The sequence below is a fragment of the Gymnodraco acuticeps genome, unplaced genomic scaffold (genome assembly GCF_902827175.1).
Source record: "Gymnodraco acuticeps unplaced genomic scaffold, fGymAcu1.1, whole genome shotgun sequence".
NCBI lineage: Eukaryota > Metazoa > Chordata > Actinopteri > Perciformes > Bathydraconidae > Gymnodraco > Gymnodraco acuticeps.
The window spans coordinates 391503-412367 of record NW_022992055.1 but is presented as its reverse complement, the minus strand read 5'-3'; the positions used below and the strand labels follow the sequence as shown (position 1 = coordinate 412367).

At 40.6% G+C, this 20865-nt stretch overlaps 2 protein-coding genes across 7 annotated transcripts in view; both read left to right on the top strand.

Moving 5' to 3' along the window:
* Nucleotides 1-3021, top strand: part of emp2 (epithelial membrane protein 2) — a 41454-nt gene extending 38433 nt beyond the window's left edge. For all 3 annotated transcript variants that reach the window (XM_034202157.1, XM_034202158.1, XM_034202159.1), the window contains exon 5: nt 954-3021. In XM_034202157.1, the coding sequence (XP_034058048.1) occupies nt 954-1123 (170 nt within the window). In that variant the 3' untranslated portion in view covers nt 1124-3021. The remainder of the gene's footprint in view (nt 1-953) is intronic.
* A 2464-nt stretch (nt 3022-5485) lies between these two features.
* atf7ip2 (activating transcription factor 7 interacting protein 2) lies at nt 5486-20615 on the top strand. Of its 4 annotated transcripts, XM_034202149.1 has the most exons (14): nt 5508-5577; nt 9096-9151; nt 9954-10192; nt 11269-11341; nt 11465-11596; nt 12437-12505; nt 14652-14689; nt 14788-14825; nt 14913-14968; nt 15146-15191; nt 15434-15513; nt 15677-15838; nt 15933-16120; nt 20071-20615. In XM_034202149.1, exons 3-14 carry the CDS (start codon nt 9966-9968, stop codon nt 20279-20281), a joined length of 1320 nt encoding a protein of 439 aa, XP_034058040.1. In that variant the 5' UTR covers nt 5508-5577; nt 9096-9151; nt 9954-9965; the 3' UTR covers nt 20282-20615. The 4 variants fall into 4 exon arrangements, with proteins under 4 accessions (XP_034058041.1, XP_034058038.1, XP_034058040.1 ...); XM_034202147.1 differs by having other exon boundaries at nt 5505-5577; nt 14788-14968; XM_034202148.1 differs by lacking the exon at nt 5508-5577 and adding an exon at nt 9475-9542 and having other exon boundaries at nt 14788-14968.
* Nucleotides 20616-20865: the final 250 nt, after the last annotated feature.

The following is a 20865-nucleotide window of genomic DNA, read 5'->3' as shown; positions in this document are numbered from 1 at the left end:
CTGACCCAGAAAGTGACGCAGGTTCTGGTCCAGGCTCTCGTCATCTCACGCCTAGACTACTGCAACTCCCTCCTGGCTGGTCTACCTGCATGTGCCATCCAACCTCTGCAGCTCATCCAGAATGCAGCTGCTCGCCTGATCTTCAACCTTCCTAAATTCTCCCACACCACGCCGCTCCTCCGCTCCCTTCACTGGCTTCCGATAACTGCTAGAATCCATTTCAAGACAATGGTACTTGCGTAGCATGCTGCGAATGGATCTGGCCCTTCCTACATCCAGGACATGGTAAACCGTACACCCCTGCACATGCACTCCGCTCTGCATCAACCAAACGGCTCGCTGCACCATCACTGCGAAGGGGACCCAAGTTCCCATCAGCAAAAACACGTGGGTTTGCTATCCTGGCTCCAAAATGGTGGAATGAGCTCCCCATTGACATCAGGACAGCAGATAGCTTACACACCTTCCGGCGCAGACTGAAAACTCATCTCTTTCGACTCCACTTTGAGCGATAGAACTATTAACAAAGCACTTTTATACTAATAAAGGGCTGGCTTATCTAAAGCCAGTTGAGTAGCACTTGAAATGTTTTTGCTCTATGAAGCCTGATGTACTTATATGATTCTATTTTCTTCAAGTTTGTATTTTGTTGGTCGAACGCACTTATTGTAAGTCGCTTTGGATAAAAGCGTCAGCTAAATGCAATGTAATGTAATGTAATGAATCTTAGGAAATTACAGATTTCAGGTTTGAATCAATGTAATCCACTTTAGCAATAGACATTCTGTTGGAGTTGACTATTTAAAGGAAATAAAGCTATTCAGAGATCCCTAAAAAAGTGTCACGTTATTTCCATAAGTGGCCCCAATTGGCATCAGAAGGATTGTTGAATATATAAGGGTTTGAATTACCTCATTGACAATAAACTTTAATTTCCTCTCTCCTCCTCCCAGCTCTATGTGTGATGATCGCAGCGTCTGTCTACACGGCTCAGAAGAACAGTTTCCACTTGGCCAATCTCCGGGAAGGTACCTACGGCTCTTCCTACATCCTGGCCTGGATCAGCTTCCCGATGACTCTCATGAGCGGCCTCATGTACCTGGTGCTCAGGAAGCGCAAATAGATGTGACGCACAGGCACGCAGATATCCAACAATATAAAAAGGAACACTTGGACACATGCATAAAGTCATACACTTTGACTCAACAAACCAGCATGCTAACATTCTGTCTCTTACCCTTAGGTTTTATAAGAGCATTGGAGAAAAAGGAAATACACAAATCCCCAATAATCTAAAGTGTCAGGTTCATGACCAGACTATTCAACAATAAAGCAGCACATCTTTGTCCACTTTACACACCTAAAGCCTAAATTGTTGTATACCCTTCTTCTTCCTGATGGTACATTGTTCTCTCTAAATTCAGCAATGATGCGCCAAGACTGTCCAGACACCCAGTTAGCTCCATTGACAGACTTTTCTTGACACTTCTTTCCATAAAAGTGCCTTAGAAACACTTTAGACAATGGACTTAACTAAACAACGGTGAGTTGGACAGTCTTTTTTTGCATTACATCTACTAAAACATGTTAAGCAAACATATACTATGATAAATACAATTTTGCCAACTGTTCTGGATAGATTCATGTACATGAAGCTGAGGTAAAATATATGCAATACAAATGCAGAGGAGCCAATGCACCACACGTTCTCCACTTAGTTACTGCTTTGGATAGAAAATGTCCCTTGCTGCATTTAGAGAGAACATGCTTTCTCCATCTTCTTTTCCTCGACACAGGACGTTGTTCCAACATACTGTCCACTTGTTTCATTGTGTCCTTTTGACCGTTCATAGGAACCTGTCTGAAATTCCCAATCCTAAAGGATAAAAGTCAAAGACAAGTGGGGAAGTTTGTCTTATTGGGAGGCAGCCCCTGGACTTTATAAAGGGTCCATATTTTTTTGTTGTGAATCTTTAGTCAACTGAATTTATTTTGTACATATTTGCTGTGTATGTATAGTTTAGGTTATTGCCAAAAGCTTATTTTCTAAGACTAAACAAAATTATCTTATGTTAACCATAGCATGTAGGACTTGTAGTGAGGCACTAGTTGAAGTATAATATGTAGGATTTTAACTTGTTGTTTTTATTTTACTTACTTGTGTTGTAATGATGAAAAAGGAACCAATGATGTGCTGTGATATCTGAGATTTCAAATGGCAACAGAGGAACGTGTAAACTTGAAATAAGAATTAACTTTTCTTTGTTACTCTTTTTTTGTTCACAGCTTCACTGAGAAAAAAACATCGCTATTTATTGATTAAAACCACTGTTGTGTATTTTGAGCATCATGTGACAAAGGATGTATGAAGTAATTAAGTCTTGCCATATTTGTTTCCCTCTTTTGGTCGGGCTACTGTTTGTTTGATCGATTACTGAAACATCTCTAACACTCCTGTTCGTGCTCCGGCATTTAACAACAATAAATGTGTCACTGTACTGTACCCCAAATTCCCAGAATACTTCAAATTTTGTGGAAATATAGGGATAATGTTTGAGATAATATGTAGACTCGTTTGATCTTTCTTTATCGGAGTTTGGGGTTGTAACAATTAAGGGAGACCAGCATTCATTCATGCATACAGCTTGGACTTGATGGATCCTTCCGGTGCACAGTTGATTTAGTGATAGGAATGTGTTTGTGTTGTTTGGTCCACAGACTGGTAACTTTTTCATCAATAATGAAGATGCAGTAAAAAACAAGAACGTGAAGATGTTTTACTCTTATCTCGAGATACTTGAAAATGATCAAAAAAACATATTGGAAGCCAAGTTTGTGTTTGTTTTTCCAGATAATTTTGCGAAGATGTCATCTTTAGAGTGTTCGACTAAATAATAAGCCTCCTGTTTCAATGCAAGTGTTGTAAGACCTTTTTTAACCTATATTGAAGTGAAAAGTAAGTTGCTAGCTCATGTCAAATGATTTCAAGACAGATCTAAATAAAACGATTACTTCAATGTGCAAAGTCTGTTGTAAATATTCAACAGCAACCACAAGATTCACCTCTAAGAGTTGATCTATAAGAGCAACTCTTGAGTATAATTGGTCATGTTTCGGTTTATGGTTGTTATCGGTTTATAACTGTTCTGCAGTTTGTTTGATGTCAATGTAGATGTAATGTTCCTTAGTCAATGTAGATCTACACTAATAACCACAGTAACAAATGAGCATATGAGTGGTTGAAGCCTCGACTACTGCATTCATGGGGATTTAAAAACACATTTTTTAACCTGTTTGAATATTTTAAATGATTAATCAAGTATTAATTCCACATTGATTTAGGGTCTGAGATTTTTTTTTACAAAAACTGTTAGTTTGACAGCGTCTCTAGGCGTATATCAAGTTAAGAAGCTTTTACAATTTTAGTCGAATAAATAACAATATGATATATCTTTTAACATAATCAAAATCAGTAAATTATTCGGAAATATGCTTATATTTGACTGTCTTATAATGTATCCACATGTCTGGTTTTGTCTGCTATTGACATCCAGTGGACGTAAAGAAGACTACACAATGTTAAGCTAATAGTTTTATGGTTTCAGGCTACAGAAGCAACTGTCAACATCTCCTGGGGCCTCATTTATAAAGGGATATATGCTCAAAAAATGGCGTACGCCAGTTTCTCGCAATGTTTGCGATTTATAAAATACTAACTTGACGGGAAAATGTGCGGTCCTCCATGCAAACTCTAACCCATGCATACGCACTAAACACAAAAACGGGAGAGACGAGAAACTGCGACACCATTGGCAGAAGGAAGAATGGAGAGAAATAATACCATAAATAATCAAAACATGTAGCCTAAAACGCTAACATGGCTTACCTAGATCTTTGTCAGGTCAAAACTGGTCTTCAATGGCATTAAAACGACAAAAACGATGCTGTAGTTAATCCATAGGTTAATATCCAATGTGACTGTGTCCCCTTTGAAATGTTCTGATAATCTATAAGCAATAAAACTGCAATTCCGTTTTCAAATATCAAAGCAGGGATATTCCTACACTCTGAAGCAAGATTGCATGTGCAGAGACACAACCTTTTTTTTAACATGAGTGTGTGCGGGACGATTTCCCTTCGATTCTATTGGCTCTAACGGTCAGGAAGAGATGTCACATGTCAAAATCGAACAAGGGGGGCCAGAGATATGGAAAATCCACCCAAATGGTCCCAGAACCCATCATCCAAGGTTAGTTTTCACTATAAGTACAAACAGTGGCGGCTGGTGGAAAATATTTTTGGTGGGGCTATGGAAATAGGGACCAAACCATACTAGGGCGGTCCGGGGGGATCGTCCCCCGGAAGACATTTTTGAGAAATGACCCCTTAAATTATGACTTCTTTCTGACAAAATCAGATTTACTCACAACGGTTTCCACTCTGACTTTAATACAGCTACACCATTGTTTGGTTTCCATGGTAGCGCGTCTCTTTAGCAGCGCGCGCAACTCAAAGTTTGAGAGGGTGAGGAAGATGAAAACTGAACAAGAATTGACAACTCCACCCTCTGCTCACTCCTTTCCTGTAAAATACAGGTCCAGCCCACATATATGATCCATGGTGCTACAGGCATTGCCCTTACAACTACAATAAGCATGTACATGTTAATCTACAGCTCCGGCGATCCACTAGCACCGGAGTCTCCACCTGCAGACACAGCCATCCTCGACAACTACTGTAGCGTCACCTTGGATACGAGTCCAAACAACTCACAGACACACAGGCCAGGGCGCTGACAGGGCGCCCTTTGAGCATCAGATCTGACGACGCTGATTGGCTGAAATTATGTTTCGGCGGCATAGTATACAGATAGCAACAGTCAGCTTGTTGGCTGCTGCTGCTCTGGCTGAGGGCTCCTTTCTACCGCCCGGACGAGAGAGGGTAATGATACACGCTGTGGCCAGGCAGGAAACATGTGACTTATCAGTAACTTTAGACATTGTAAAACAATTTTAAACGAGATTGTATTGTATACTATACATTTTACTGATACCAACTATATAATATTTACCTTGTTCATTAAAAATAAAAAAATATTTTTAAATATAAATTTGTAATGACAATCAAACATGTGGGAAGAGGGGGGGCTGCGCCCCTAGCGCCCCTATGGGCCAGCCGCCACTGAGTACAACATATTTTTTGGACGGACACTAATTTACAGTTTTTTTAACATATTCAATCTGAATTTTCTTTAAAATAAAAAATATGTATATAGATTCTGACTTTTCTACATCCAACTCACAGGTTTATCATTACTTTGAGAAAAAAGATTATTAATGTAACCCTTTTAGAAGGGAAGATATGGTCATTTGTTCTGGGAAAGTCATTTTTGAGCCTGAAACCTGAAAAACAGGCTCGGGGTTTAACAGGTTTAAGAGTTGGAATGATATGATGATTCTTACTCATGTACAGTAGGTGGCGGTATGCACCATTTAAGTTCTGTTTGCAATCCCCCAAAAACCAGAGAAGAAGAAGAACGAATCATCTCAAACAGGAAACCATCAAACGTTAGAGGAGGTATGTACAAACATGACCACTAAATCAACATTTAAATCGTTCAATATGTGTGGTAGAGAGTCTTGTGAGCTAACTTTATACAGCTTACTTGTTACTTGTTTACCAGCTCGTTGCTAGACAAAGGAATATGTAATAGAAGCTTCGGCTAACGGTTGCTAACGCTAAAACTATTGTGAGCTTCACGTGGCTCTCCGTTCGTGCTAACGAGAAGGAAAGGCTGCTACGAGCCATTAAACCCGTAAAATAAGACGGGTTATCTTAACCCATGTGCGTCGATTGGTTCGGTGGACCCGTATTTGCAGCACTGATTTAGATACATTAGCCGCGTTCACACCGAGCACTTTCATACTTTGATATAGTTCCCTATCTGGTATTTTCGCCCGTGCCATTGTACAACATGGAGGAACTCACTTCAGTATGCCCCCTCTCAAAAGAAACAGAAGTATTAATTCATCTGAATGACAATTACTATAAAACGTAATAACAAAATTCAGATTGCAGCTCTATTGTATTTAATATTAATGCAAGTATATATAATGATGATGATTTAACATGTTTTCTTTTACATCAACTCTATATAAAGAACATGTAAGTGCATGCCCGGCGCCGTGGGAGGGCCAGGCATCTCCCCCAACGAACACGTTTTGTATTATTTTTTTATTATAAATAAACTGTGACCTTTTATGCTACGATGTATGTGATGTCAGATAGTAACTAAAAATCGCAGGCTACGTCAAATAAATGCAGTTGTCTGTTGTGATTTGTGATTCGTCCACATTTAGACCAATCACAGCGTCACACTCTGCCTTCCTATTCTGGATTTGTTTATTGTGCATTCTGTAGACTCACATTTCTGTTTGAATTACAAAATGGACATCAGAAATTGGCTTAAAAGGTCTAAGGATTTATTAAAACGAAATAGCGATGAAAGAACTGCAGCCGATGGTGCTGCTGGCGACCCTGCCGTTGCAGCAAAATGCCTTAATGTCACAAGCTTGACCTCCGCAAACCCAGGGGCTGAGTTAGCGAGCCCAATCCTTGACTCATCAAGGCGGCCGCCACCAACGCTGTCCTCCGAGGCACAGCTCCTTGTCGCCCCTACCATCACCACCTGCGTTGCCACACCCTGTACCTAACCCGCCAGCATCCTCCTCCTCCGTGCCGGTGCCACATTCGAAATGGCTGAGGTGAAGCTCTCTAGCGGAGAATACAGCATTTTCAATAACACTTCCTCAAGAGCGAAATCCAACGTCTGGTTTGGTGTCATCCTAGATGGAGAAAATAACCAACATCCCACGCTTTTTGAGACAAATATGCAACTGCGTGTGTTAATAATTGCATGTTTTCACTGCTCATATATAGGCTGTTCGGGTCGGGTCGCGGAACTAATTGGCAATATGTGCGGGTAGCGTGGCGGGTTCGGTATTGCACGTCGCGGGAGAGGGTCTTGAAAATCAGACCTGTGCAGGACTCTGCTGCATGGTACAACAACAGACCATGGCTTGAATATTCGTTAAAAGCAGACGCAGGCTTTTGTTTCCCCTGTAGAAAGTTTAAAGTAAATACGTCTTCATCTGATGCGGCTTTTACTGTCAAAGGTTTTTGCGACTGGAAACACGCATTACAGACTGATAAAGGACTGCTAAGGCATGCCGCATCAAAAGAACACATTTCATGTGAGAGTTTGTGGAGAGAGAGAGAGACAGGTACGCGAGGAAACAAATAAGGAAATTAGTTAGGGATGCACGATATTGGTTTTGTGAAACCGATACCGATAACTTCCTGCTTCTCAAGACCGATAACCGATAATAATATAATATATATATATATTAAATGTACCTGTAGTTTTTGCACACCTGGTGGTAAAAAAAAGACTAGTAGTGAGCAAATGACATGAGCATTACTACTATGAACAAAACAAAGCAAAGAACAGTTTTGACTCTTCAAAGTGACCATATTTATTTTCCCAAATAAAGTTCTTGCCTTTTTCAAAAGCCTCGTCGATAGGTAAAAGCCCCGGTGCCTTTGCAGCTGGCTTTGGATTCGCCGCTGGTTTAGCAGCGCAGGCGTCTTCGTACGCTTTTAACACACCATCGTAGCGATGGCGATGTTTCAGGTGACTAATCAGGTTGGAAGTATTATAGCTCGTTGCCTTTTCCCTCCTCGTGGAACTTCTGCATTTGTTAATACAAATAGCAAGCGAACTATCTAACTCTGAAACTTTGAAATAGTCCCATACTACCGGCGACATGTTTGTTTACTGTCCTGGCTTCACGGCCGCACACCATTTACGTCACAGCCAGGCATGAGTTAGGGAGCGCTGGATTTGTGAAGAACTCCCCTCTTCCTAAACCACTAATACCACAGTACTGGCAAAACGGGAGGAGCCGAGTGAAAAACAAGCGCCCCTCATCCCAATCCACCCACACCGCAGTATTCTTTCTTTTTTTTACCCCAAAAATATATTGTATATTATCGGGGCTATTAATACTGTTATCGGGTTTATCGGGATGAAGTCATCATTCCTAATATCGGACCGATAATTATCGTGCACCACTAAAATTAGTACTTTGGTGCAGATCAGCTGCACGGAGCCTTTATTACGTGTCAGCTGTCGTTGATATTATAGCTTTTTTAGCTGTCAACCAACTCCCTCTCAGAGGTGACCACGATTCACTCCACAGCATGTCCGAGTGCAGAGCATAGGAAAATGAACCATGCCCAAGGCGGGCTAAACAGTTCATCGTCTCCGTCTCTACTATTTCTCTCCGAGTGCAGCGATGAGGAAGCTGTCTTTACGCAATGCTGTTGGCCTTGCAGTTTGATATATATTCTGCCGCAGGCCCATGACTGTTTTGTGTACCCTCCCATGAAAATCATATGCTCTCCCTTTAGATTTGTTCTGGTGCCCGGCCGGGTCTGTGTAAGTGTAACCAGCTTATTGCTGTATTAAAAACAAGACCTAAAAATGGAGGGTCTCCAATTGAGCAAATCAGTTTATGATTTATGTTGGATGTCTGAAAAGAACACAATGTATAATGCATTGGTTCATGGCCTCTCTGTGGCCTTATAGTTAATATGTTCAAATGTATAATCTCCAATTGTTGTTTTGTGTTTGTAGTCGACTTGTCTGCAGCTTGTATGGGACTTGATTTTGTTTTTGCCGTGTTGGTGCTACATTTGAAGTCCCCCTTGAAAACGAGATGTTTTATCTCAAGGGGTTTATCCTAAATACATATATTTCAGTTACATTTAAATTACACACTGATTTAATTAAATCTATTGTAGTCTCTAGTTAGATTGAGATTCTAGTTTGCTTTTTGAAGTGTCATCATGTATGTTTGACACCAGAGTTGACTTCAAATATAAACATTAATCCGATTATTGCAACTCCTGTATGGAAAGATGTTGTCATAAAGTAGGTAGATGCAGCCATTGGACACATGCAGAAATGTGCAATTTGCATTATAAATTGCTCTGAATGTGTACTATTTTCTGTGTTTGTGTTGTGTTTACAGAATTCCTCGCAACATTGCAAATAAGTTAAGGACTTAACTTCTGCACAGACTGAAAGGTGAGACAAATAACCAATATCGCAAGAAATCACACTATGGACTATTGAACCTAGCCGTGTTGTGTACAAGGCCATAACCGTGGAAAAACTGGCTTGAGTTTTAAAACATGATGAATGTATTTATTATCCTTGCAATAATGGAAGTAGTTATCACATACAGCATATGGTACAACTAATTCCCGAACAGTGTCCTTCACATGCTTATATACAAGAGAGTCACAAGATGGAGGAATACCAGTTCAAAGCAGTACACAATGTTTAGTTCAAATTAATTGAGGCCCACGTCAGAAATAATCATGCATGTCATATGTCTATCTCCCTAGAGGCTGAATCATCATGTTAACACATAGCTATCAGGTGCCTAAAACAGTGTGTCCTGACACTCTTCTAGGTAATCATACATCCTGTCATATACACTTTTACAGTTTGGCCTTTGTTATCATGTGCACCTGTGTACATTCAGTATTTTCTCCAACACAGTTTGTAAAAGTTCGTTATATTTGGCTGTTACTAACATTCTCTAAAACTAAAATAATATAATGAATCCCTTCTCTAAAACCATGGATTTCCATTGTAATGTTCTTTACCAGGTTATTTTGTTACAGATATCTAAAAAGTAGTTTTCTTGCAGTATAGAGACGTAGCTGAAACTAATCCAATAATGTCTGACAACAGAAACAGATTTAACAGTGGCTGTTGTTAATGCCAGGTGATAGACTGATGACAGTGTCCTTTCAATCAATCAATCAATGTTTATTTATATAGCCCAATATCACAATGTTACATTTGTCCCTCTCTTTAGTATAGTTACATAATGGCAGATGCCCGAGAACGAACTCTTCGCAAACGCTCAAGAGCAGATCAGAAGACGTTAAAACCTTCCCCCAAACGAAAGAGTCCTAGCCTGTGTTCTCCAGAGCAAACGAAGCTAGCGGGAGATGCTCGAGTGAACATTGGATCAGCGTTTGAAACGTGGTGTGAAGTGAAGGCCTCAAAAGGATTACAAAGTGATGCAGAGTTGGCTCTTACTCTACTCGATAAGTGAGTTAACAGCATTCTGTTTGCAGAACAGCTTCATAAATATTTGTCTCTTGCCAGTTTTTTTTAATCTACGTACATACAGCGGTTTGGTTTGTCAAGTATCAACATGCTCTTCTGCTGAATGTTGCCATAATAAAACACTAACACTATATTTGATTTCCACACGGCATCTATTGCACATCTGTCCGTCCTGGGAGAGGGATCCCTCCTCTGTTGCTCTCCCTGAGGTTTCTCCCATGTTTCCCTTTAAACTGTGGGTTTTCTCTGGAAGTGTTTCCTTGTACGATGTGAGGGTCTAAGGACAGAGGGTCTAAGGATACAGGGTGTCATTTTCTCATACTGATATTCTGCACAAACTGCTGTTGTATTTGCTGTAAAGTGTCTCTACTGTAGGCTATTTTATTATATGTACAGCACTTTGGCTCGACCAAAAATCGTTTTAAAAATGTGCTATATAAATAAAACTTGATTTGATTAGTTTAGCTTTTACTGTCTACGTGTGAAGGTAACTGTTATGACAGATTCCTTAAGCAGCGTATTTCTCGCTTATTCATTAAGGTAACACAGGTCAGAGAGACCCCATCGTCTCTTCCACAATTACCTAGGCTGAGCAGAGGGTCAAGGAGGCCCTGTTTTGGATAATACAGAGAGGGTATTAATTACTCCTAAAGAGGTCATGAGATAGTGACCTTTCCACATATCAACTAATCTATGTTCGTGTGTTTTCCTATTTTCCAGTGCATTTTATCCCATTTCTGCAAATGACAGTGTAATATATGTAAGATGGGGCATTTTACTTCTATATCTTGCTGCTCATCTTCACTCAATCAATCAATCAATCAATCAATGTTTATTTATATAGCCGAATATCACAAATGTTACATTTGTCTCAGTGGACTTTACAGTTTGTACAGAATATGAATATGATCTTAGAGGTGTTCCTAGAGCAAAGAGACACATGGTGGGACAGGTTAATCATTTATGTTGCCAGATATTACAGAAATGCTTTAAGATGGATGTCAACTAAATACCGTGTGTGTGTGTGTGTGTGTGTTTCTCTGTATGAATATATGAAGAATGAAGAGGTTACCATCCAATTCAGATTCCTCTGCACCCAGTGATAAAAAGATCAAGTTATCCCAATCTGAAGTAAGAGACATTATTTTGAGATTATTAAATGTTTAAAAATGCATGATAACATTTGCAATTGATTACAGTGCATCATAATAATATCAACCTTCAGTTTCTGAGTTTCTTTCTTTTATGATTTAGGTGCAGACGCTGATCGAGCAGGAGGTTCAAACTGCACTGAAAAAGAAAGACAACAAGCTGCTAGGTTTGCTAGGAAAAATTCAAGAGCTGGATGAATCACTGAACTACAAAAACTCCATCCAAAAACTGGAGGTTCGTGAAAGTAGTGATTCAGCGTGCCTTACTTTGTTGTTGTTATCTTAAAGGGGCCTTCTTATGGTCGGTTTCAGCTTCATATTTGTATTTTGTGCCTCTCTCTATATTAACATGCCTTTCTCATACTGCCTGTGCTGCAGCACCGTTTCTCACCCTCTGTCTGAAATGAGAGCTCAGGCTGCTCTGATTGGTTAACTGGCTAGCTCTGTTGTGATTGGTCAATTCCTTGGAGATACCCCACCCCTTATATCGCAGTGTTTCCCATACATTGATTTATTTGTGTCAGGACGCCACAAATAAATATTGTCCGCCACAAATAAATATTGTCCGCGACAAATGGATCTCATACATTTTTTTCTTTTTTTTTTCTTTCTGGTGCGGTGCCCCCACAAATATAATTAAATTCTGTGGGAAACACTCTATAGTATCACTTACAATGTGTTGGAGAGCTGCCAATAGAAGGCTGTTACAAGCCCTTCTATTGGGGGCTTGTAACAAGGGCGAGTGTTGCATAGAAATGTCACTATGTTATTGAAGTAAACAAAGGAGTCCATGGAGGTGTTTCAGGCAGGGTTGGCGGAGTGTGTGTAAAGTCAATCTTTTAAGCTTTCTTTATTCTTCTTAACCCGTTGTTCTTCCTAATTTTTACCCATTAGATTGGATCCACTTTAATCGTACACACGCTACACTCAGCATCATAAAATCACCTTTGTGTGCATTTTATTTGTTGTTCTGCCACGTCTTTGAACCAAACTTGGATATATTCTGCATATGTCTCAAAGCCTAACTGGTTATAAAGTATATCTTAAACCAGAAATGTGTTTCTCTCTTCCTAAGGAGCGGATGAACACAGTAACCAGGAGAGCGGAAGCAGCTATCGCCATCATGACAAAGACACAGAAAGAGGTTTGATGCACACACACACACACACACACACACACACACACACACACACACACACACACACACACAACTTCAAACCCTGCTTTTTTGCTCACGCAGTTCTATCTTTTTAAAGGTCCCATCATATGCTTTTTTTATTATTATTACCCGTCCCCTTGTGTGTTATGTAGCTTTTTCTGCATGTAAACGGTCTGCAAAGTCACAATGCCTCAAAGTACACCCTGTAGCGAGTAAAACTCTAACACAGAAAAGACTTGTCTGTGCTGCCCCAGAACGCCTCGTTGGACATTTTTCTTTTTCCATTTATTACTTCCGGGGCAGGTTGACGGCACTCTAGAGCAGTGGTTCCCAAACTTTTTATAGCCAAGGCACACCAAAGGACAAGTAAAAATCTCAAGGCACACTTATTGTGCAAAATAGCCCTTATAACACGTGTTATCACTCATATCATGTAAAATATCTGTACGGCCCGTCCACACAGCGGCGTGCGTTGAAGCTTCCAACGCTTCTGCCCATTCACTTTGAATGGGGTGACGTCACTTTTAGCCGAACTGCATTTTGGGAAGCGACGTGGAGCGTTGCTGGCTTCAAAAGTTGAGCAATGTTCAACTTTTGACGCCTCGACGGAGGCGTCAGCCAATGAAATCCCGTTTATGCAAATCTGCCAGTACAAGCGCTAGCCAATCAAACCGCGTGTATGCTGGGAGAGACTACGCAGGTAATTTCCTCATATTCAAAAAAATGGAGGGAAATTCATTATAGCGGTAGTGAATCACCCGGTGCTTTATGATCAGTCTCTGTTCATCTACCGGGATACAAACCAGAGGAGTGAGGCATGGAGGGAGGTGGCAGAGACAGTGGGTGAAACTGGTAGGTTTTCGCCTGTTTGGGGATTTTATATCCAGTTTACTTCGTTTTAACATTGCTATTGCTTTGTATGTCGGGGGCGGGAGATTCATGTGATTGGTTGTTGGTCGCGTTGCTCGCAAAAAATCCCCAAGCTTCAGACACGCCCACCTCCAAGCGTCAACGCACGCCGCTGTGTGGGCGGGCCGTAAATGTGCATAATTATTTACTAATGCCAAATAAAATGTGACAAAGACAACTATATTACTCATGAAATATTTATTAACGAAATATTTCAGAAATTAATTTGACACTTTATCAAATTAGGCTTCATCAAAGCAGCAACACACTCATTTAAACCAGACGGGTCACAACATTAAAAATGAGGCAAAGGAAACTCAGCAGAAACTCAGCACAGAGAACTGTCAATGCAAGGAAGCTGCATTGTCCATGGTCCTGAACTACAAATTATAAATGTAACATTTCAGCAATCAGCATTGAAACATGTGCTATTATAAATATTTTGCCGACTTACAAATTAGTGAGATACACGTGCCTGTCGGGGCGCGCAGAATGTTTTAATCCTTGGTGGCACTGAGGAGAGGGCCACTCGCAAGTCCTGTTCAACAGAAACGTGACCTCCTGTTGTTCTTCATGTAAATCAGAGTAGAGAATGCCAACTCCAGAGATGGGGTCGTTACTAAAAAAATGTAATATATTACATATTACTTTTTTTTTAAAAAAGTAATATATTACACTACTTCGTTACTATCTACATAAAGTAACTCGTTACTTTACTCGTTACTTTACTCGCCGAGCACGTACGAACTGCGCATGCGTGAGTGGCAAAAACTTTCCTTACCAGCAGGCGGCGGTAATGGGCATACCTCCACCCCTCGAAAGTTATCGCTGACTCAGCCATGTTTATGCAGCACTGCACGTGGAGATGTGGACGCACAAGTTGCGCAGATTACGTACATATAAACCTACAAAGTACTGATATAGTAAATAAAAAAAGAATTATTTTTGTGTAGTTGTATATTGCAATAATAACGTATGGTTGTCACAAAATCCCACGGCACACCCGGACTTGCCTCACGGCACACCGTTTGGGAACCACTGCTCTAGACCAATCTGCGGAGCTCCACACTCACTCACTCACTCACTCACTCACTCACTCACTCACTCACTCACTCACTCACTCACTCACTCATGTGAGTGTGCTCATTGATTATTATATCCAGTTTGAAATGTAAACAGTAAAGACTGCCTCACGAGATCCAAACAATTGATTGCCTTTCAGAACCCACAGCCATCTCTGGATGATGTCGAGATTAAAAGGTATGTATGACCCAGTGGTAAAAACTCTCATGTGAGCCTGTGTACTTTTGCTTGGTTTGTATTTTGAGACATCTTTGATGTTTTGTTCACCCCTGCAGGTCAGACTCTTCGAAAGATAAGAGGAAAATCCCACCTGGTAAGATCTCAGCCATCAAGCCTGCTTTTATAAATATTTGCATTTGTGGATTGTTGAGTATTCGTTCAATGCAATTTACATTTTCAGTTGTCAAAAGCGGTATTAAGAGCATGGAAAAGAAAGTGGAGTTCTTAAATATGATGGTAAATATGCAGTTAATTTATCTTGGAATAATTTGTTAAATGCAAATGTTAAAATGTCTCCTTGTTTGTTAAGGAGAAAACTTGATTTTCACACAGTTCATTGTAGTTTGCTCATTCATTGAAAAGACGAGGGGTTTATGCTCAAAATCTTCTAATATTACCTTTCTCTCTGTCCAGAAAATCTCAAAAACAGCATTAACAAAGATGCAAGAAGACAATGAATGTAAGCGCTTTTGATTTATATATATATATATATGTATACATGCAGAGGTTGGAATAGCTCAATTTTAAACTAATGTAGCTTCTAATGATATTATTTTCCATGCATGGAGAAAAAAACTGACGATAAGCTGCTATAATGACCCATATTAAATAATATGAGTCACTTGAACTAATAACCACACCCTTTTTCCTACTCTCTCCTGTCCCTTCTGTTACTTGTCACTGCAAATAATCCGTGTTAAGCTTTGAAGGCTGTCATAGCAGGTTTGTCAGAGAAGCTGCCTCCTCCGGTTCCTACTCCTAACGGCTCTTCTGACTGCAAGGTAAGATGCTTCATTATTTAATTTATCCTTTCCAAATTATTAGGCATAAATACTGTATGCTATCAGTAACGATCTACACAAGCAAGGGAAAGATGAGATTTCCTTTCCTAAAAATAAATGTTTTGTTAATGTTTTGTGTCTTTAATTACTCCCACTAATGTAGGGAACTCACATATTTATTAAGAAAGAGACGGATCATGAGGCGGAAAAACACCCCACTGTAGAGGACTCAAAGCAGTCGTTTGAACTACAGGCTATGAAGGTGAAAGTAGAACATCTTTCCATTGACCATAGTAGCAGTCCCAATCAAACAAACACCAAGCAGGTATTACACACTCACACAACAAAATAACAACTCACTTGATTGTTCGCTACTCAAATTCACCATTTCTGCCTTTCTGCCTTTTCTGACAATGAAGGGCACACTCTCGTATCCTCCTCTGCCCCCAACAACCTTCCCCTCCGTCCTAAGCATAGAGGTGGCTTCATACAACCTTCCCGGGAGACCAATAGTGAATGTGGCTCTCATTAAGAAACCCGTCGGCCTCTCTGTGCTCTGGAACGTGGAGGTTAAAGACCCCCAAGGCCCGCCCATGGATAGTTACAGGTGAGAAACAGCACAGGATGAGGGATTATGGAGGAAGGTTTCATGCCTGCTACATAATCCCGTGTTTCCACTACATGGTACAACACAACCCAATCCCTCTTTTTGGGTTTTTTTCCAAGTAGTAAAACTTGTGTAAACTACATAGAACTTTATTTTTTGTACACTGCAGATCATCTCTACTGATTCATTGGGCATCCTGCAGGAATTCACATTTTTTAAATAGCAAATGCCAGTTAATTTCCATTGCATGTTTGAAAAATGTCATAAAACAATTAGTGAATTACAGATGTTCATCTGTTTTGAAAAGAATCAGCTTGTATCAGGTTTCCATGTAAGTTTTAAGCCCCATCTACATTAAAGAGCCTGCGACAGCCTCCCAACAACTGTTGTGCAATGAAATATTGGGCTACTAGTCATCTCCAACCGTCAGTTTAAAAAAGAAGGTGCGATACCGTTCCGATAAATATCAATAATTTCGAACATCGCGGGGAAATTCCTTCGACTCATTTTGAAGTTTTGGGGGAAGCCGGAAGTGACGTCAATGCGGGAACGCTTCACTGTGCGGCGAGAGAGCCAAACACGGACAAAGTGTGTTGTCATGCGTAGAAATTGTGAATTACTGAGTTTAGGCACGTTAATAATGTTTTAATGAAGTTGACGACAATATATTCATATTTGTCAGTGCTTTCATGTCAATTCGGCGAACATTAACATAAATGATCGTGGTGAAGATGAGGATTACATTAGGATTAAAAATCGGTAGTGAGAGCTGCTGAATTTCCTCCCGTCGGATGTGATCATGGGCGGCGCCAGGATTTTTTTGCTGCAGTAGCTTTGCAGTTGCTATATGACAGCACGGCATTGCTACTTAAATTCAAAATAAATAAACAAACAATACCAGTGGACCAAGCACAAGCCTGTTCATATTCAGGGGGTCCGCAGGGTCTTAAAAGTATTAAAAGTTGATAAATCAATTTAGCGAAAATTAAGGCAATTAAAATGTATTAAACAGCATTTTCCAAGGTATTAAGAAGGTCCACAGCAACGACAACATGAAACACCCTTTAATTTACTGAAACGACATGTCGGGAAACCCCCTCAAGGTGACCCCATGCATAGCCTGCCATAAAATGCTGCTTTTTATTTTAAGTTTCGTTGCCTTGCTCCGCTCTGTGGGGGGGGGGAGAATACGCCGTCCACCGCGGAGAATAAACAGAAGGGCAACCATGACAACCATGCTCCGGGGTCTTCTTCGCTGCTTTTGGTGTATTTTGTGGCGGCAGCAGCGCCACTTACAGGCCTGGCATATGTACTACAGCGTTTCCAGCATTTCCAGCGGTCTAGTGTGAACGGACAAGTTAATGAATCGAATGCGTGTGAACGGAATACTTTTTTGCGTATGCGTTTGCGTTTTACTGTATGCGTTTTACTGTATGCGTCCTCGTGGGGCCGGGGTCTAAGCCAAACTATATCCGGTCACAGAGATCTGCTATTTTAAAGTAAGGTCAACACATCGACCCTAAATATAGTCTATATTAAGAACGAGAAAAGTATTAACATATATATCGTTTTTTGTAAACATATGACAAATGTGTGAGGGTGATGACGTCAGAGCATACACCCTGAGCGTACAAGTACACAATAGCGATCGTTCACTGTTTCAACTGGCATGCTGTGGCATTTAACCTCATCATCACACACACACACACACACACACACACACACACACACACACACACACACACACAGAGCAGTGGTGAGGATCTCAGCCTGCCACTGACGTTCAACCAGAAAACATCAGCCGTTAGCTCTTAGCACTCAGAGCTCACAGCTCTTCATATCTGTTCAGAAACTGGACAAAAGTTAAACAAGTACAAACCACAGACTGCCTGTGTCATGGCGAATACAGTCGCTGGTTTATTTATGTCTGTATAGGCCGTTGTTGTGAGTGTGGACGGAGTAGGCCTATATACAACGTTAGCTTAGCCTGGTCGACCCGATCTTCATTCAGAAAACAAGCATTTAAAAAGTGTTTTCGCCTGCCGTCTGTCTGCAGACTTGTCAAAGCATTAATTCATGGTTTTTACTAACCGGTATCAGTATGTTGTTACGTCGGCATCATTTAGAAACGTGTATTACAATTTAATCACGGTAAAATATGTTCATTTTGTTGTAGTTGTAGCTCCCGAGCCAGCGCGTCTTGTTTGAATGATGCGAGTAAACACAGCTGGCAGCCGCGGTAAAACCATGGGTGAAACTCGAGCGATGGGAGCGAACAACGACCCCTGATCTCGCGAGAATGTGTATAAATATAGATACATTTTCATAACAAAACAATGGGGTTGCTAAGCCGTTGCTAGGCCAATTGTTGGAGTTGCTATAGCAACTCCAAGCTACCCCCTGGCGCTGCCCCTGGATGTGATATAAAAACAAATAGATTATTTTTGTAGTTGTAAACTCAAGTGGATGAAACTACATTTATTCGTGCTTTCATGTCAATTCGGCGAACATATGATACATTAAATGATCGTGAGGATGATGATTTAAAAATCGTTTGTTTGAGCCGGTCTGCATTTCCTGATGAGAAAACAAACCGATGCTTTTTGTAGTTGTAGTACACCAACATGGATTAAACGTGTGGTTTTTTTACCACAATGTTGGGGAAATTAATGGATAAAATGCACGGATTATTATTATTATTCTCACTCCGATCGGGACACTAGGTCCACCGTTTCCACGCAGCGAGGCTCCCCCCGTTGACAGTTTACGTGGGCTGGGTGCAGTGGCGGACTGGCCATCGGGACGAATCCCGATGGGCCGGTACCGAAGTGGGCCGGTCGGATAAGTCACTAGCACATCCCCCACTCCCCCCGTTGACAATTTACTAGCGGTACCGTAGTGGGCCGGTTGAGAGTCCCGGGATGATTTTTAGTCTCAGTCCACCACTGGCTACATGACCGTATTATCGCCCATATTGACGCACCTAATTCCTAAACTTCTAACAGATACAACATAAACCGATCCTTCAGCCTCATATGAGCTCTCAGACACGTTCAAAATTAAACTGTCATCGCTGTCTGAGCTTGCTGCTGTGTGCGCCATCGTGCGTTTACATGCAGATGCTGTGATCCGGACGGTACAGCTGGAGCTCTTGGCCCGCAATTACATCACACATAATTTGGCGGGATTTGAACAATCCCCAAGAAGATCCAGAAAATGGTCAACATTGAAGGGCAGGTTAATGGTGATCAAAGTACAAATATCCCAAATCAGTCCAGTAACGGTTTCAAGGGGACAATATTTACTAAAATTGATGGGTTTGGATGATGGGGGAAACTCGTGTCACAGGCTCTTTAAGAGGGCATGTAGTGTTGAGCATATTCCTACCATGCATTGTGAACACATTATCAGAATGTAGTTATTTATAATGTAAGACCTTTTTTCAATGAAATTGTCACAATGGCTCCTCCAGATGCATCGTCTAAGTGCTTTTGAAGCCAGATGTATTCGGTTTACATTTGTGTTACAAAGAAAGCATCTCACTCTGCTATTTGAGAAGCTTAAACCTTAGAATGTGTTGAATATTTTCAAAATGTCTGCGTGAAAATGGATTTTATTTGTTTATCGATCATCAAAAGAATTATCGTTATTTTTTGTGTCAATCGGCCAATTGATAAATCAACTCGTTTCAGCTCTTGTGGCATTAAACAATTTAAAATGGCTATTTTTGGCAAGCAGAGTGCTTGATTCGGACAACACTTGACATAGCAGATTACCATCATAGCTCTACAATCACACACCGTCTTTTCACACATCTGTCTTGAGTAATATACTGCTTATATCGACATATGACCACCAGATGGAAGCATATTTCAGCCAGTGACTACAGCTTTCCTTATAAAATGTCTCAGCTTACCCATTTTTATTTTGTCTCTCTGTCCCTGATGCAGCCTCTTCATGACTATGGAGAAGGTAAAAGGTAGCGGCGTCTTTCCAAGTTGGGCATCCCTTGGTGAGATTTCAGCCGGCCCACTACCCATGTGTGCCATGATCAGTAAATACAAGCTCGGCCACACAATGTGTGTCGTGGTGATTGGCAAGGACAAGTTTGGCCGGTACGGACCTTATAGTGAAATTGTGAACGCACTCATACCCGAGTAGGATATGAGGTCAACGATTTTCTACATGAAGGACCACATCTCATACATGTAATCAAATGAAGAGCATCCAGATTTTTGTTGTAGTTGTGCCTTAAAGCAATCATTCATGTTTTTGTATTATTATTTAAGGCATACGAAATAGAATAGAATTGCACCCAATGTATATAGAGACTCCCCTACTGTCCTCCAGCAATGTTTGCATAACCAATGGATCAATTGATCAATATTTTTATAATGTAAAAAGCTTTTATTTCTCATTGAGATACTAAAGTTGTAAAGGTTTTATTGTATGTTCTGAATGGTCACTTGTTGAATTAAAAAGTAGAAATCTTTAACACTTGTATGTGTCTTCATATAACATATTAACTAGTTTTGATTACTTGCCAGCAGGTCAAAGTAAAGCCATGTATTACATTAAAATAAACGTTATTTAGCTAATGTGTCTTACAATAAGTGCAATAAACCATTACGACTCAGAACAGCAATAGAGTCCTTTGTCTGGAAGGAAAAGCAGTTCGGTCTTGTTTAGGTTGAGCTTTAGGTGGCGTGACAGATATCAGCCAGACAAGCAGAGATGCATGTGAC